The sequence below is a fragment of the Lagopus muta genome, chromosome 1 (genome assembly GCF_023343835.1).
Source record: "Lagopus muta isolate bLagMut1 chromosome 1, bLagMut1 primary, whole genome shotgun sequence".
Taxonomy (NCBI): domain Eukaryota; kingdom Metazoa; phylum Chordata; class Aves; order Galliformes; family Phasianidae; genus Lagopus; species Lagopus muta.
Genome location: NC_064433.1, coordinates 137,937,824 through 137,951,230, shown reverse-complemented (window position 1 = coordinate 137,951,230; position 13,407 = coordinate 137,937,824). Strand labels below are relative to the sequence as shown.

Here is a 13,407-nt window from a genome sequence, read left to right as displayed (position 1 = left end):
TTCCCTTCTTAAAATTTGGTACTTACCGGAAGGCCAGGCAATCCTGGTAAACCATCTAATCCATCTCTGCCTGGGAAACCATCTTCCCCTCTGATACCAGGAAGTCCAGGATCTCCTCGGATTCCTTTGGTGCCTAAAGCAGACCTTTCATTGGGAAACTGCTCTTTCACAAAAGGCATAAATAATTGCAAAATACACGTGACATGAATTTTTACCTTTAGTAGTTATGTATATAGAATCTCCCTTTTCTCCTTTTGGTCCAGGAAATCCTTCTTGGCCCGATTGTCCCTGGCATTACACAAATCAGAAAAAAACAAAACAAAACAAAACAAGAAAACCCTCAAAAACACAAAATAAAACCACTTAACAAATAATTATCCAGATTTGTGGTTTCACTGTCCTGCTTAAACAAACAAGCAAACCATGACGGTAATGCTTTCCTATTACTCTCTGTATGATTTCTTCTTCAGTAATCCTATTCTTGTGCCTGAATCCTTATTAACTTGCTTAACTAGGATCAACGCCCATATGGCACGGTAGGGGTGCTTCTACACGAGGATAGCATTAGGAGATCTGTGGCTTATCATAAGATCAAGTCCTATAGATGACTACAGCTGGAGAACTGCATGAGAGAAAATGTAGTAAATTACTTATTGTTTGCCAGGAAGGAAATTGCTGTAAGCAACACTTTGGCACCATGGTAACAAAACTCTGGGTTATATTTACCTGCATTTTCTCTTTCCCAGTCTAAAAAAGATGACAGCTGCATGGCTGGCAGTGGACTGTGATTCACAGAACCATGGTAGATTTGAAAAGCAGCATTTTCCTCATTTATGAGAGGAAGGAACTTAGGCATAGAGTGATTAAGTGAACTACCCCAAACTGCAGCCCCATAGGAAAGATTCTGGTTGAAAGGGACAGCTGGAGGCCCCCACTCCAACCTGCTGCTCAAAGCTAAAGCAGGTTGCTCAGGGCCTTGTCCAGTCAAGATTTAAAGTCTCCAAGGAGGGAGATTTCCTCTCTTGCTAAGGTAAGCTGTGATGAAGCTGAGTCTTTGGCATTCCTTGGTATAGTGCACAATTCTCCTCAACAGCCCAGCTGAAAATGGCACTACTAGATTTCTCCACAAGAGCTCTGAGTTACTGGACTGAATGCATGGCAGATGCCAAGGGCTCAACATTACAGATTCATTTAGTGCTGACTGTTCTAACCCAGTTACCTACAGTTCTGAAAAAACATATTCATGCATACTAAAATATAAGCCACTATGTTTTCCCATCTTCCTCTTAGTGAATTTCAGTGCACACAATATATGAAGGGAATGTTTGATGCATTTATTTTTTCTCTGAAATACTCCTTTGCCATAATTACTTAATTTGATTTCTTTTCCATCACTGTCTTTCACTGGCATTTTCCAAGCATTTCTTAGGTGAAAAGCATGTATGGAAATGGAAAGTCATCTCAAGAATATAGGTTCACACTTCTGTAAGTCTAAAGTGGGAGAACAAATTTGAGTGAAGGGATCTGTCTGTGTTTAGCTCCTGCATTTTAGTGAAGCCACATCTATATATCCCTGTAGAGATTCTTCTTCTGTACAGTGCTTTTTATAAGCCAAATCTGAAGAACTTAATACAATACTGAATTACGTCACTGACTTTATAACTGCAGAAATTTTCAGCAATAGCACTGCACTGTATTATGTTCACTTTGTTATTTGTTGCTTTCTAGGCTTAAATGTGTACCATGCAGTTTAGCCCATGAGTGTTTTCAAAATGGCTTAGAGCTATTTCTAATTTCTCTTTCTCCACAGAAAAGAATGCCCATTGCTTGGGATATAGATGTATATACTTATAGTAAGTTCACATAGATTTGATCTAAATTAAATATATTGGTTTTCTATAAAGGTAACTTGTTGAATGTGTTAAGAAAATTATGGACTCACTTCTGCTAAGCATATGGACTAAGAATAATTAAAGTAATTTGTTTTATGGTGAATTTGTGGCAGACCAGAAGCTGAGATAAAGTCAGGGCTTTGCTGCTGAGTATTCTACTATGATATGACATGTCTATATGTGTCTTAAGTCTACAGTAACTTAAATTCTGGGATGAAGATAATACAGTTATTATTATTTCAAAGGCAAAAAAAAAACCAAACCTGCAGAACTTGTAAAAATTAATCAAAGTTTCCACAATGAACATTTCAAAATGTGTCTTTTTAGAGCTTTTTATTTTCTAAAAGAAAAATCCAAACTCTAACTAGATGCAAGTAATTTTTTTTTTTTTTATGGTCAGAAAGCCAGAATTTCTGACTGAAAGCATTTTATTTGCTCTGACATCTCTACACAAACAAAATCAGTTTTGGGTTAGCTCAACTAAAATCTTACTCTAAAATCTTGAGTTTTAACTGTGAGAAAACATAAACTAGTTGGGATAACAAAAATATAGCACCTTTAGCAGTAAATATTAGCAAAACACTCTTAACAGGGTTATTGACAGTGTTTTTTTAGGAAAAAGTTATGTATTTGTAACCAAGAATCTCACATTTAATATTTGACATTTGCCCCTTATTAGAAACAATTTGAAGGAACTAATGAAATTGTTTCCCTTCATAATCAGTGCTGTAGTTTTGCTGAAACAGCTTTGTTTAAATGGAAAGTGCATTTTATGTGGAAATCTTTTGCTCTTCCCACAGTAAACTATTTTAATTCTCATCTTAGCAACTTTTAGCTCTTGGTATTTTGTAGCAATCCGAAAACTATGGAAGTGGCATAAAAGAAAATAAATTGTACTTTTCATCATTTTTCTTCTCATGGAGAATAGCTGGTTTTTATTTGTAATAGATGTACAAAACTATGCATTAAAGAAACAAGCATCTTACTTTTGCTCCAGCGTAGCCAGGAATACCATGTGGACCTTGATCACCAGGTTCTCCTTTTCTCCCAGGCTGGCCAGGGGTTCCTGGAAAACCAGGAGGACCACGGGGGCCAGTAGAGCCCCTTCTGAGTTCATCACTCAAAAGGCATGTACTGCAGTCACCTTCTTCGCCTAAGGAAGTGGATTGGAAAGAAAACTGTCACAACAAACACTTTCAACCCCTTATACACACATATATACCTCAAGTATTTGACAAAATCACTTTTTTTTTTTTTCCTTTTGAGAAACAAAATCAATGTTTACTTGTGGTATTAGCCTCAGATCAAATTCATTGGTCCCCGAGCATGTCATAATTAGACTTAATTAAAACTTAAAACAATGGAAGTTTTACACAATGCATAACAGCAGATCATTTTTTGAGTTATTTATTATAACCTACCTTTAGGTCCTCTTTGTCCTCTTGGCCCAGGAAAACCTTGTGCACCAGGTCTACCTGGTGTCCCTTCTTGTCCTTTTAATCCAAAGAGAGAACCTAGAAGCACAAAAGAGTAAGAAGATACATTAATGTACTGTAAATTAACGTACTGCTTCTTCTTATTCCACCTTATTCAAGTTGGATTACATCTGATCTTTTCTGTTTCTCCTAAAGTCTTCGACTGTGTAACTCAGCTGTTATTAAATCCTCTTTCCTTGTTGTTTCTTCCCCTCCTCACAGCTTCCCAAACCCATTCTCAGTAACTCCCATTTGTGTGTTAATGGTCCCTTACCGTCTTACTTATGCAAGCTTCATCTTCATCCCTCTCTGTACTAGTACAGCCACCTACTTCAGAGGGGCCATTTGCTTGTCTCTGCATTCCCAGGCCTTACTTGCTTTCATCTTCTAGCAAAGAATTCATATTTTCTATTTCTCAGCATTGAAGTTCCACCCAGACCAGCTTGCCTGGATTGTTGCTCCCCCTGCCCATGACTGCACTGCAGAACTCCAGTGACCAGTAACTGGCTGGAGCACGTGGATTTCCTTGTCTGGAAACCAGCATGAGGGAATGTCTCATGTCTTATTTTGGTAGGTTCAGGACATGCCTTGACACATATACAGCCCCAGGACCTAAGTCTTAGACTGTGGGCATGACCTTTGAAACTTCTGGTTACAGCTCTCTCTTCCTTGTTACTTCTCTACCTGCTTTGGTAGATGATTCTATCTATTCTTTGGTCTCTTTCACCCTTAATTCCTTTGTTTTTAACTCTCGGCACAACACGGTTAGCAGTACCACACACCACCTGCTCTGGATTACTTCCTGCAATCCTTTTCTCCACTCCTGCTCTTGCACTGCTATGTGGTGCATTTCACAGAGACAAATGCAGTCTGAATTAGAAGTTGCCTCTGGAAAGCACCTAGTCCAATGTTCTTCTCCAAACAGGGCTAACCTCAGTTGCTCAGGGCCTTATTCAGCTGAGTACTGCATATCCCCAAAGATCAATAGCCTACCACCACTCTGGGCAAACTGTTCCGCCATCTGACCACAGATGTGAAAAAGTTTTCACAGAGTGAAAAAGTTCTTCCTATCATCTGAGTAGAATTTCCCTTGTGAAAACTTATGAACATTCCTTCTTGCCCTGCTGCTTGTACTCCTCAGTCAGTGCATCTGGTTCCATTTTCACTGTGACCTCCTGAGAGAGAGGTACACAAAAATAGCAGTAAGATTCCTCTTAGCACTTTTCTTCTCCAGGCTAAGGAAGAAACCCAGCTCTCACAGCCACCCACTCTCTGACTTGTGCTTCAGATCCCTAACCATCTGGATGACCATTTGTAAGACTTCTTGGTATTCTTGGACTGGGGGAGACAAAAAATAAACTTTTCCACAACTTACCATTTCAACCTCTGTTTGCTAAATTCAACATATACAGTCAGTGTCCTCCATGCCAGACCTTTCTCAGTCTAACACGCTTACTGGGACACTCTTCCCAGAGTACTGGTACATAAAATTCATTTGAAACTTGAGCTGTGAAAATTCTTTTTACCAGAGCAGAATGCAAGTCTAAGAACAGAATGCTCATCTCTCCACCAGCCCAAAACAGACCTCTTTTTCAAATTTTTCCAGGAATGTCTGGAAGTCATGCAAAACCTTCTTCATCAGTGAGCATACATCACTCCTATCCAATGTGTCTTTCCACCACCCACTCTGTTTCATTCCCTCAATCTTCTTTTTCACTTTGTCTTGCCAACTGTTATCTTTAAAATAAGCAATGATGTTCCCGAGTTCTCAACACCTCTTCTTGTACTCACCTGGAGCTCCAGGGGGACCAGGTGGACCACGGAGTCCTGGTTCGCCATGTTTACCTGGAAACCCAGGCGGGCCTGCTTGATAAGCAGGAGATCCTTCTTCACCTTTTTCACCTTTTGGTCCTATCTCTCCAGGTAAGCCTGGCTTATCTGCATCTCCTGAAACAGAACCAGGGAAGAAACTCAGAAGAATTTCTTACCAGTACTGCACAAAGAGCTGTAAGGTAACAGAAGGGACTGTTCCTACAATTGCATGTAGCAAGCAGGGAAAAATGGAGACGTTTAAGTGTGTAACAAAAAGTGTAACTGCACTTTTCACTTGGGCAAATCAACAGTTGGTCCTGAAGCAAGGTTCTGCCATCACCTCTACCTCAGTTGTTTTGCAAAGTCTGACTGGGACCAAAGCAGGTACATAAAATGCACCTTTCGGTTTTTGCTACTGCAGTTAGTTACTTATCACACTGCACTGCATATTTCACCAACTGTACGTGCATTTTCTCCACTTCACTCCCATACCAGTTAAAACTTGTTAAATTGCTGGAACAAGTGTTACTGGGATATTACCATCAGAGAATCCTGGAATACCAGGCAGCCCACGATCACCCTGCTCTCCTGGTTCTCCCTGGAGTCCAGAAGCACCTGGAAAGCCTGGATCACCTCTTACACCTGAAAGACAACCCCAATACCACAAAACATGTTAGTGTGATGCTGTTTGTGACCCTTAAGTGATGACCTGTGGTACTCTGCAGATTGCTTAACTCCTAAAATGGTTAAATTAGGAACTTCACCTGCTTTGGAATATTACAATTCACCATTATTTCTTAAAGGCAGCTTTAGAAATACAGAAATGTAGTACTTCATGCTATCTTAGTGCAAATAAACAAGTATATCAGAGAGATTTCTGTAAAGTCCTAATATCTGGAAGCTGAGCATACCCTGGAATAGGAATGGTGTAGAGCCACGAAGCCAAGGTAGAAGATCTCTGAACTCTTTCCAGTATGCTCCTAGAACTACACTTCTCCTGATGAGCTTTCTGAGGATAACCCCTCCTTTTCCCTACAAGAATTTGCATTTATAACGATGTGCGAAATATGAACTTTGCTCTACTTTACTGTACCAGAAGCATCTACCTTGGCCCAACTATTGCATGAGGAAAGTATTGTCCTTTTGTCAAAGGCACAGGATATTCCATCATCTTGCCTGCTTCGTCTTCTCTCCACAAAGCTTCTCCTGCTCCTAAAGGCTTGGCAGGTATTCTGAGTGATTTAAACAGTGTTTATCCATTCTCTCCAGGAGGAAGAGAACTATTCACTATTGCCAGACGCTCTTGCATTCAGTAAGACTAGAAAACTCTACAGTGTAAGGATGCAGCATGGTGTAACAGCAAGTGATCATCATTCCTGCTAGTGCTTTCCTAGGAAGTTTTGGCCTTGGCAAACTTTTATCACTTTCTGTGTGTTTGTAGTCTGGCCAAGCAGATCCACCACAGCCCTACAGGGCAGCCGGCTGCAAGCACTACAAATGATTTCTGCATTTTATCCAGAGACTATGAAATAAGACCCAGAATACAGACTCTCCCTTTCTTCTTTTCATTGGACACTTTTTTTTCTTTATTTTTTCTTTATTTTTTTTTTTCTCTGTGCACTCAGGAATGTATGGATGTGTTTTGTACAGCAATCTGGCTTCAGCAGGAGAGACAAAGAAGCCATCTGCCTGCAAAAAGGTAACTAGGGCACTCTTTCGTTATACATTTTGGACAAGTTAAGCAGTCCAAAGTTTTTAAGGAGTTGAATTCTCTGGCTTTAATGCTTTGGTCTATGTAGCAGGTGATAAAACCTGGCTAAGATACACAGTCTAAGCAAAGAAGACGTACCTTTTCTTGGAATGCGGTAAGGAACATAGGCAGGTGGTCCTGGAGGACCCATCTCACCCTGCTCCCCCTGTTAACAGAAGTTGAAGCATCATATTTAAGCATATTATTCTGGGGAATTTCTTTTAAAATGGAAACAAAAGCCCATGAAACACAAAGAACCAAAATTCCAAAAGCACTGACACAGCTTTTAAGAAATGTGAGCCATTTCAGTCAATAAACGACTTAACTGCTACTACAGTAACAAGGAACACTTTGATTGCTACTACATCGTGGAGAAGAGAAATTACACCTGGATTATCACTTCTGGCAAATGGAAGTAAAGCAGTACCTTGCCTCCTCTAGGACCATATTGACCTGGTTGACCATCCAATCCTGGAAAACCCTGTAATACACATAAAAATGGTTGACGTTTCCTTTATCAGAAAGACAATTAAATTTGTTATCTGCAGCAGTTGTCTTCCTCTGGTGTTACAGTGAGAAGTATGTAATAGAGCTGAGAAGTTTGTTTCCCTGGGGTGTAGCAATTCAGGCAATGCCATTACAGAGTCACAGAGTCATACAAAGTCACAGAATTGCAGGGATTGGAAGGGACCTCTAGAGATCATTGAGTCCAGCCTCTCAAAAAAGCCTTATTTTAACCTCACCTGAAAGATCCATCTGCTAAATCATTATCTATTTGTTTCTATATGAAAGTAAGAAATCTATCTAAAAACACAGTGTGGAAAAACTACTTGGCATCGCTGAGAATAGTATTTCTCCTGGAAATAGCTAGAGAAGTTCTGACATAATCCACAATGCTGTTGCATAAGGACAGATAAAAACAGCAGTCACATTACACACTGATATTTAGTGCATTAGAAACATAAGTGGATGTGTTCAGTCAGTACTTGGAAATAATCTTTCTTTCCATATTAATACTCCTTTATGTGATGAAAATCCTACAAGGATCATAAGCAAAAGAAAGAAAACAAATGATCAAGCAAAAATCTCCATGCAAATTTTAAAAATAATGGGATACTTGTAATTTATAAGTTGAGCATTTTAGCACGTCCTGCTGCTTTCTGCAGGTTCATTTCCAGAATGGTTGTAATCACCAATCAGCAAGGAGCAGTGAGTTATTTACAAATTCACTCATGTATGCAAGCACAGAAGGCAAGCATTCCTTACAAAAAGCAAGATGATTAGGCTACTTTATTTCTGATTAAAATTCTAATAACAAGATGTTCACCAATTATTCAATCAAATGTCCCAAATCTACAGTTTTGCAAGCTTGCACATCTTCTGTCCCACCAATCTGTGGGGCTGTTTAGTTACAGAAAGTGCTGATATACCTAGCAACTTGAAGCACCAGGGCACAGAGTTACACATTATGAGAAGCACAGCCCAGTTCTGTTCCTTTTGAAACCAGCAGTGCATGTGCTGACATTTAATACCAGGTCAGGCTGTCCCAGGGCCCATCCAGCCTGCCCTTAAACACCTGCAGGGACAGGGCATTCAACATGGAGGTGATGCTCCATTTCCCAATGGGTTTTGCTAACTCTGCTCTTCAGGTTTCAGTAGTCTCAGTTTCATTAAGTCTCCTCGTGCTTCAATGTTCCATCTGTTAGATCAAATCTACCTCTCATCAAAGGCTGGAGGGATCTGCTGTGGCACAGGCTTTTGTGCTGCTGCTGATAGTGCAGACAGATGGAGCACCTACACTTGCACATCCCCTTAGACACTGAAGGGTGGGAGAAGAGAAAGATGTTCTCATTGCTGGTCAACAGCATGGAACTGTGAGGGGCAACTGGGGATTAGGGAAAGAGTCTACACCAGAAGGCAGTGGGCATGGAGCAGGTTACCCAAAGCAGTGGACACAGCACTGAGCTTGCCAGAGTTCAAGAAGCCTCTGGACTATGTTCTTGGACATAAGGTCTGACTTTTGTTTGTTTCTGGTGGGGCCAGGACTCAATCATCCTTATGAGTCCTTTCCACCTTGGGATATTCTATGATTCTATACAATGCATTCTGTCACATGAAGACATATTTCACATGCTGGAGGTGCACAGAAAAGAGCAGATTTCATTGATGCTGATACAGAAAAAAGAAGAATCTATGCATTTTATTCAGTTATTTTTGGGAACCTCTGCTCTCTACAGAAAATATTCATATGTACTCTGGAAAAGGACTAGTGTTAAAAAGGCGAGCTTTTAATAGAAAACAGTGGCTGGACTCTTTAACTGATACCAACTAAAGTAGTTTCACCAAAGCCAGAAGATGTGTAGAATTCACACTAGTTAGATTTAAAACAGCACCTCCTGAATTTCACAGTAGGAACAACTCCTACACAAAGTGAATATTTTCATAGTGGGCCCTTGAAGACGTTTACACAATTTTAAAGCCCTTGAAATTCCACAGCTCTCAGCAAGATACCACAAACAGAAGTGCGTGCATCAGTGGCACCTACATGACAACCGTCAGAAAAAGTTAAGTACTAAGCATAAAGGCTCTTTACACTAGGTGGAGCTGGTGGTCTAGAAGTGCAGCCAGCAGCTTTCTGATTAAGAACTACTACACCCAACACAGGCAGACAGGGCAGCTATCCTCTCTTTTTTAAGAATCAAATCATTCAAAAAACGTTAGAAAAGGGGTTATCGTGAATAGCAAATCGAGCAGCTTATTCCCCTTCAAGCTTGTCCAAATCAATACACGTTTCACTAAAACTGTTGCCAAAACTCACTTTCAATAAAGGGAAGGCATCGAACATTTCTCACCAGAGCATGAACCTAAGTTGAGGTCAATCATTCGGTTTTAATGCACTTTGCATCGCTCTCTCCACATATGTATTTTGGATAGCATATTCCCTTCCACACCACCAGGTTTTGTCATCAATTCAAGAGCTGCACAACTGTTACTTTTCATGTATCTTGTACTTTAAGTCTCTGTATTTCATGTTATTGCTGTTGTGCCTTGGTGGAAAGTCAAACATGTAAACCAGTTAAAGATGGAGGAGCATGGGAAAGTCACACATCTCACAGTTATCTGAATATCTCACGGAATTAATTCCTAATTCTAATTGAAAAGGCCCTTTTCTGAGCATAAACAGAAAGTATGAGCTCTTCCTGGTCTGACAAAATGTAATTTTAAATATTTGGGTGTGTTTCCAAGGGGACAGAGATTTACCTGGTGTATTTACCATTTCTCTTTTTTTTTTTTTAACTTTTGATATCCAAAATGTACCATAGACACAGATCTTAACCATGTTTGCAGCAAACTCTTCAAAATAACAACTTTCCGCATGTGGAAGAAAATTACAGATTTCATGGTAGTAATAATGGGAACAATGAAAATGACAGCTCATGATGCTTTTAAAACGTGGTCCTGTTGTAAAACAGACTTTAATTAGAGAACTGTTTTTTTTCACACTTATGAGGAAACGAACTGACCCAAAATTGCAATGATATTTTAATCCAGATGATGCTTGTTAGACTACAGTTGGTATAATTATATGCAGAATTTGTCTTCTGCAGTCTTCTTTTCAGACAGATTGCCTACATGTGTGCTGGAAAAAACAGTTGTATGAAATACTTACTCTTTCTCCACTAAGTCCTGGGAAACCATCGTTACCAGGCAGTCCCTATGAAAGGACATTAAAGTTAGTAAAACAAGAAATGACATAATAACAGATTCTTTATTTCTTAGATAGAATAAATATGACAATTATTTTGAAAAAATAATCTAAACTAAAACACTTATAATTCAGGCACTTTTTCAATGTGACTAAGGCATGATGCTAACAGAAAATATCTGAAATTTAACCAGGTATTTAATTTTTATCTTCTTCTTAATCAATCAATTGTAAATTGACCATGAAGATGCTAAGCTTTCAAAAATGTCTGAGATTTAAAAAAAAAATGTATGCTGACTACTGTTACTCTGTTCAAGCACTTTAGAAGCAATGCCCCCACAAAGCATTCATACACGCCACAGGTAACAGTATTCACATTAGCTTTCTTCTGGGGTCAGTGGACTGACTGGGACTGGAGTCAAACTTGTATTTGTTAACCACAGTTTAAAAAGGGTTAGGGTGGAAACAGTGAAATGAAGTCCATCCTGCAGACCAGTGGAGGAGCAGTGGTAAATGAGCACAACTTTGGGTGAATGATGCAGGAGGGTGGAGGGTGGTGAGTCACGTGGGGCCCTTCTCCTGTTACCATTTTAAAAATATCATTTTTCCTTTCCCATATCAGGGAGTTCAAAGCTGGCCACAACTTGGAAGACATGGGCAGAAGAGCTCTCATTTCTGTGGCTTATTTTTCTGTGTTTTGCTCCTAAAGACAAAGTCTCGGCTTGGGCTTGCATATTCAGTAGCATGAATTTTACCTTCAATGAGCGACTCACCCTTTGTCCTGGGAAGCCCATTACCCCTTCTTCACCTTTTTCGGGAGTGAAGAGAAGTACACCCTAAGAAATATTATAGTCAGTTCAACATATTTCTACATGATGTGCCAAAAAAAAACAAAAAAAGAGAGACTTCATGGAAGCTAAACAGAAGAAGATAACATTTCAACACATGCATGATTTTATTCTGTCTGCATGTAAGAGAACTAATGTCCTTAAAGTAGAGTGTGACGTGCTTTCCTCATTACAATAAAATGACCAGGACATTAGGGAGAGTACAAGGTTTTCTCTCTTATCATCTCCTTCTGTATTTCTTCCGCAGCTGTGACTTTAAACACAAGTCAAATCAGCTGTATGACCAAGTAAGCAATCCTGCTTATGCCCTAACTGTAGCTTAAGAGAGCTATTTGGCAACAATAGACATGGTACTATCAGAAAAAAAGGGAGAAACATATCCCACTCTGTTACATCAGGACGAAAATCAGTGGTTTTCCTAATAGAGTCACAGCAAAATTCTGCATGCGTGAATTCTGACCAAGAGCAGAAAAACAGGATAGGAACTGCAGCAGGATTCACACTGCAGCCTTCTCCCATAACCTCACTGGGAAGTTGACTAGACCATCTAAAAAAATAAAGGTCTGCAAAATGCCCAGTGAGGCATCCCTAATTGGTGAAGGCTGTATTTTAAACCACTCTGGGAAGTAAAAAAGAACCGCTCAATAACAAAGCTATTTAGACAGACTAGAGATTTCATGTGAGTTAACTAAACCACATTCAGTCAAGCTTGGTCGACAGCTCTAAATGATACAGCAACACATGGGATTACTTTCACAGTCAACAGACATATGAGGCCAAAAGTCTGCATGTGCTGGAGAGAATTTGGACAAAATTTTCATACATTATTACTTAATGGAATTTAAAACAATTTTTAAACATAGTTGACCAGCAGTTGTAAAGAGATCTATTGATAGCTAAGGCTAAAATTAAAAAATGTGTGAGGGAAAATGTTAGTTTGGTTAACCAGTAGAAGAATGATGGATTCTTCACTGTGGAATTCTGAGACATCATATTGCTGTTAAGGTTTTCTAAAGCATCAAAACTAGTGCTCCTGATAATGTTGCTCCAAAATTGGATCACATCACGTCAATGAAGAATACACTAACATTAATTCTGATTTATTTGTTTCCAGTATTCTCCACTTACTGGAAATCCAGCTTCCCCTTTTTGTCCAGGCTCTCCTCTTTCACCCTGGAAATGAAGAAAAATGTTCAGATATTTTAGGCATTCACATTTTAATAACTTCCAAAATAACTTTTCATAACTTTTTTTTTTTTTTTTTTAATACACAGTGAAAAATGCTCAAGACAAACACCACCACCCTTTTGCTCTTACTGGTAAACTTGTCATATGGAAAGTCTGTTTTCTTTAAAAAAAAAAAAAAGTGGTTTTTTTTGTATATTTGATAATTTTCCTGAAGTTGTCTCTAGGGATTTGAACACCTTAGGATATTATCAGGCCTGTTTGTAAGATGCCTGGGTGAGGTGCACACCTTATCTCAGATTTGCTTATTGCCTATCTGTGAATTATCTGATCAGATGGTAGTAATTCCTTTAGGACAAGACAAATCACAACCTAATATCAACTCACTATATCTGTCTCTCCATTGACTATAAAGGCCATCCAGAGAAGTAGCTCATATGCAAAGATCTCTCCTTAGTGAAGGAAATTCCAGATTAGCACCAAGGACATCTTTAGATCTTTCAGTATCACACCAGTTTATTTATCTGTCCGTAGAAATGCTACGAGCCATGTGAACTTTATATCTCCAAATTCAGGACTAAGGACTACTTACTGGTCTGGATTGGTGTTCAACATAGAAAATGTTTATACAGAGCATGAGAATTTCTGTTTCTAACAGAGATAAGAGATGACAATAAGCCGTATCTTTGTGTAGAGGATTTATTCAACATGAATGGACAAGCCTTAACTGTAGATATAT

At 39.2% G+C, this 13,407-nt stretch overlaps 1 protein-coding gene across 1 annotated transcript in view; it reads right to left on the bottom strand.

Annotated features, from left to right (window-relative positions):
* The window catches only part of COL4A2 (collagen type IV alpha 2 chain), a 140,323-nt gene that overhangs the window by 31,030 nt on the left and 95,886 nt on the right, over window positions 1-13,407 (bottom strand). The window contains exons 14-24 of the mRNA XM_048933906.1: window positions 12,612-12,656; window positions 11,409-11,471; window positions 10,600-10,644; window positions 7,357-7,410; window positions 7,029-7,095; window positions 5,720-5,821; window positions 5,159-5,314; window positions 3,314-3,406; window positions 2,879-3,045; window positions 216-288; window positions 27-133 (exon numbers count right to left, since the gene is read on the bottom strand). Coding sequence (XP_048789863.1) covers window positions 27-133; window positions 216-288; window positions 2,879-3,045; window positions 3,314-3,406; window positions 5,159-5,314; window positions 5,720-5,821; window positions 7,029-7,095; window positions 7,357-7,410; window positions 10,600-10,644; window positions 11,409-11,471; window positions 12,612-12,656 — 972 coding nt within the window. The remainder of the gene's footprint in view (window positions 1-26; window positions 134-215; window positions 289-2,878; window positions 3,046-3,313; window positions 3,407-5,158; window positions 5,315-5,719; window positions 5,822-7,028; window positions 7,096-7,356; window positions 7,411-10,599; window positions 10,645-11,408; window positions 11,472-12,611; window positions 12,657-13,407) is intronic.